This window comes from Onychomys torridus, chromosome 4, assembly GCF_903995425.1.
Source record: "Onychomys torridus chromosome 4, mOncTor1.1, whole genome shotgun sequence".
Classification (NCBI taxonomy): domain Eukaryota; kingdom Metazoa; phylum Chordata; class Mammalia; order Rodentia; family Cricetidae; genus Onychomys; species Onychomys torridus.
Window position 1 is genome coordinate 62,987,747 of NC_050446.1, and position 4,375 is coordinate 62,992,121.

At 33.5% G+C, this 4,375-nt stretch overlaps 1 protein-coding gene across 1 annotated transcript; it reads right to left on the reverse strand.

Moving 5' to 3' along the window:
• Positions 1-1,971: 1,971 nt before the first annotated feature.
• On the reverse strand, positions 1,972-2,919 carry LOC118582846 (olfactory receptor 8H1-like). Its single transcript, XM_036185970.1, has one exon. It carries the CDS (start codon positions 2,917-2,919, stop codon positions 1,972-1,974), a length of 948 nt encoding a protein of 315 aa, XP_036041863.1.
• Positions 2,920-4,375: the final 1,456 nt, after the last annotated feature.

Sequence of the window (4,375 nt, forward strand, 5' to 3'; positions counted from 1 at the left end):
TGAAAGAAAGATAAAAGCACAAGTTAACCAAATGGGAAAAGAAGAAAGAGCCCATAAAACCTGAAGTGGGGTATGATAGATTCAGGGTCAGAAATGACAAAAACCAATAAATGCATAAACTACAAATGCTTTTAAATTACTATTTCTAATAACAAAATTAAACTAATCAGAATATAAAAAAGATTCCAGAAAGCACAGATACTAGAAGAAAAATAAATCATAAACTCCTATAGTATTTGTAGGTACTATAGCCAGCATGTGGAGTAGCTTAGGAAAATAGGGGGATTGCAAACATAATAGAAGATTTTAAATAACGAAAATGTTAATCCTGTCTCTGACAAATTTCATTTTAATCATGAAAATTTAAATTCAGTGTTAAATATTTGCCTTAGTGTGTCATCCTTTATAAATGTGAAAATGGAGACTTGATCAGTTGATAAATTCCTGCCACACAAGAATATGGATGTGAGTTCAGTCCCCAGACAAACACAAGGATCCCAGCAAGTAAACACATATCTGAAAGCCTAGTGTAGGGTAGCAGAGATAGTTGCATCCCCAGAAGTCCCAGACCAGCCAGCCTATGCAATAGGTGAGTACCAGGTTCAGTAAGAAAACCTGCCTCAAAAACTATTGTGGAGAACAATATAGGAGGACACTTGACATTAACCTCTGGTCTTGCCCTCCCATGAATCTTCAAGCATACATACAACCAAACAAAACACAACACACATACATATAACATGCATACTTACATAGGACACACACACACACACACACACACACACACACACACACATATTCACATGGAGAAAATGTAATAAAACGAATGTTGGTCATTTAATTAATAAATTTATTTTTTTAAATTACATGCATATATTTCTAGTATAAAAGAATATTAGCCACAGGTATTGCAACTAATTAAGTCTAAGAATTCTATGAGTATCAAAAGTTTAATAGGTATACTCAAAAACAACAGTACTGAATACAGATTTTGGATTTGATAGATTTGCAGTTTATTGCGTCTAAAGGAACATACAATGGCACTACTAACTTGTCCTAATCACTAAGAAGACTGTCACTTCAGTTTGATGTGGCAAACATTTGTTCAAGCAAGAACCTTTCAAGTGAATGAATAATTCTACAAAAGTGTTCAGAGAAAATTTTGTTTTTATGTGACAGACACTAACAAACACTCAATTACTGACTGAGAAGAAAATACTTCTGAGTGTCGATAACTTATTTCTCTTCTTTCTGAACCTTAAATATTTTTCAAGTAGTAACATTATGTTTTACAGCACAATATAATTTTTTTATGACAACACTACTTCAGACTTTTATGTAAAACTCAAATTTGAAAAGAATTGAGTGTATTCTTTTTAAGGTAATTACATGATTGTGAATTGAATTGTCTGAATGTAATTTATAAAACACTATCGAATATTCAAGAAATGACACTGAGCATTTAAAACATATAAGAAATAGAATTTCTTACTACTAATAAACAGCACTTTTATTAGTTCCTAAGTACATTACTTCCATCATCTTATCATGAGTATCTGAAATTACTATTTATCTTGAACTGCTAAAGAAACTGAATACCAAATTTAGTTCTTTGTCAATGATTTACAAATAGCAGATTGAATGTTATACAATGAGTGATTTCTGAATGTGTAGTCATTGCACAGTTATTTTTCCATTATGTTTAGCTAAATGTTTTATACATACAAAATTTTAGATGATACAGTTGTAAGAATTTCAAACACAATTTCTTATGTTGATAATTACTATATTTTAAAAATAAAAAATGATACATGTGTTTGATATTTGCTTCATTAAATTCAGCCAGGGAAACTGAAAATCTGAAACCACATTCCAGAGAAACAGAAAAAGTAAAATTAATTGTAATTGTTTTTAAACACTCACCAAAGAAACATACAATTGGAAACAATGTAACTGACTGTTTACCCTCACTCATCTTAATTTCCTCGATTCTTGTCTCTTCTTCACTAATCTAACAACAGCACCTTTCACTTCTTTGTTCCTGAGACTATAAATGAGTGGGTTCAACATGGGGATCAAAATGGTGTAAAACACAGAAGCTACTTGATCCTTACCCAATGAATAGGACTTACTTGGCTTTAAATAAGTAAAGATCAGAGTGCTGTAAAAGACAGTGACTCCCAGGAGGTGAGAGGCACACGTGGAGAAGGCCTTTTGCTTTCCTGAAGTGGAATTGATCTTCAAAATAGTAGAGAGAATGGACACATAAGATACGGATATTGTGATAAGGGAACCCAGAATGGTGGAACCGGCAAAAATGAATATAATTACTTCAACTTCATTTGTGCTACTGCAGGACAGAGATAAAAGTGGAGATGTGTCACAATAAAAGTGATGGATGACATTGGACTTGCAGAAGTGTAGTGTAATCATGCCAAGCACAGTGACAGAGGAATCCACAGCTCCAATCACATATGACCCAGTGAGGAGGGCAAGGCAGCAGCGTGAAGACATAATAAGTGGATAATGTAAAGGTTTGCAGATAGCTATGTAGCGGTCATAAGCCATTGAGCAAAGCAGAAAACATTCAGTAGCTGCCAAGAGGATGAAAATATACAGCTGGGTGAAACAACCTATGAAGGAAATGCTCTTGTTTGAAGTAAGCAGGTTCTCTAAAGTCTTAGGTGTGATGGCAGTTGAATAACTGAGGTCAAGGAATGACAGTTGGATGAGGAAGAAATACATTGGAGTGTGAAGCTGGACATCTAGACAAATGATCAGCATCATGCCTATGTTCCCCAACACAGTGACCAGGTATATCAGGAGAAACAGCACAGAGAGGACCAGCTGGATCTCCTTAGAATCTGTCAGTCCCATGAGGATGAAGTCAGGTTTATCTGTGTGATTCCAGGAGTGCATAGTAAATGTCCCTAAATGATGAGAAATTAAAGGTAATGCACAGGTTTTATGATGGATTAGAGGTTCATGTGCATGTTTGGCACTGTCCTTTGTAATTATAGTATAGAACAGTAAATAATTAAATTACCAAACAGGAGTAAGTGGCATTATATGGGAAACAAATCTAAGAAAATTGTTGCTAGTCTAAATAATTTCATTTTATGAATTTAATACATATGAAATATTGTCATGTACATGCTAATATTATCCTCTCACTTTACACAAGTTATAAGTTGCAGAAAATTCAGTTATTAATATGAACCTAGTACAAACTCATGTGGAACCTAGGATCATGGTAAAAATGTAAGACACCAAATGATCTTAGTGACACTAAGACTTACATAAAACATACATTCCAGTAAGTCTAAAGGAAATAAATATCATATTTAATGAACAAAGATAGAAAATAACTTTAATGCATCATTTCTGCTTTTTTCAAAATCAATCAACCTTAATTATTTTTTAATGAATTTTGATAGGCTTCATTAAGACAAATAACTATTAATAAATATTGGGTACTTTTTTCTGACAATTCAAAACAATTTTAAGTAAAATTATTATTATTATTATTATTATTATTATTATTATTATTATTTTGGTTTTTGGAGACAGGGTTTCTCTGTGTAGCTTTGCGGCTTTCCTGGAACTTGCTTTGGATACCAGGTTGACCTCAAACACACAGAGACCCGCCTGCCTCTGCCTTCTGAGTGCTGGAATTAAAGGCATGCGCCACCACTCCCCGGCTAGTAAAATTCTTTTATTGAAACATGAATCAGTACTGGCATAGTCTCCTTCCACCAATTCTGTTTACCACAATTCTGATGTTACTTTTGTAAGTGCCAAATAATATGTGTACTTAAATTTTTAATACAATCTTTATTTTAATTGCTTCAATCCTACACAATTTTAAAAACACTTACTGTGAATGCCAAAGATGATATGAAAAATGGAGGCAAAATACTTCCAATATCATTTGACTGAAAATATTCAACTCCCAAATTTTCTCACAAATGAAAGAGAAAATCTATTTATTGATTTGAACATGTCAGCCCAAGAGCTTTTGTTTTCCTTTTGATTATTTTTTCCATAGTTTTGTAAACTCATTTTAAAAAATTTCAGAAGTAAATTAGGCTATTCTGGATACTTTCTACAGGTCTTTGTCAAAACCAATCATAAAGGAAGTTATGGCACGAATTTAATCCATGAGCAAGTGTGAATATAAGGAGAGCACTCTGTGCCTTTTGTCTCTACTTCATGACACCTGGACACATCGGGTAAAGTCATGAGCATCACGCAACATGGTCATTCTCAGGGGGAAATTTCTAAAACAGGTTTCTTGGCAAGCTTTCAAGAACTGAGGTCAAAGCACTAATTCAGCAAAGATATTGCTTTTCCCTGGGAGCCCTATCAAGAAGAA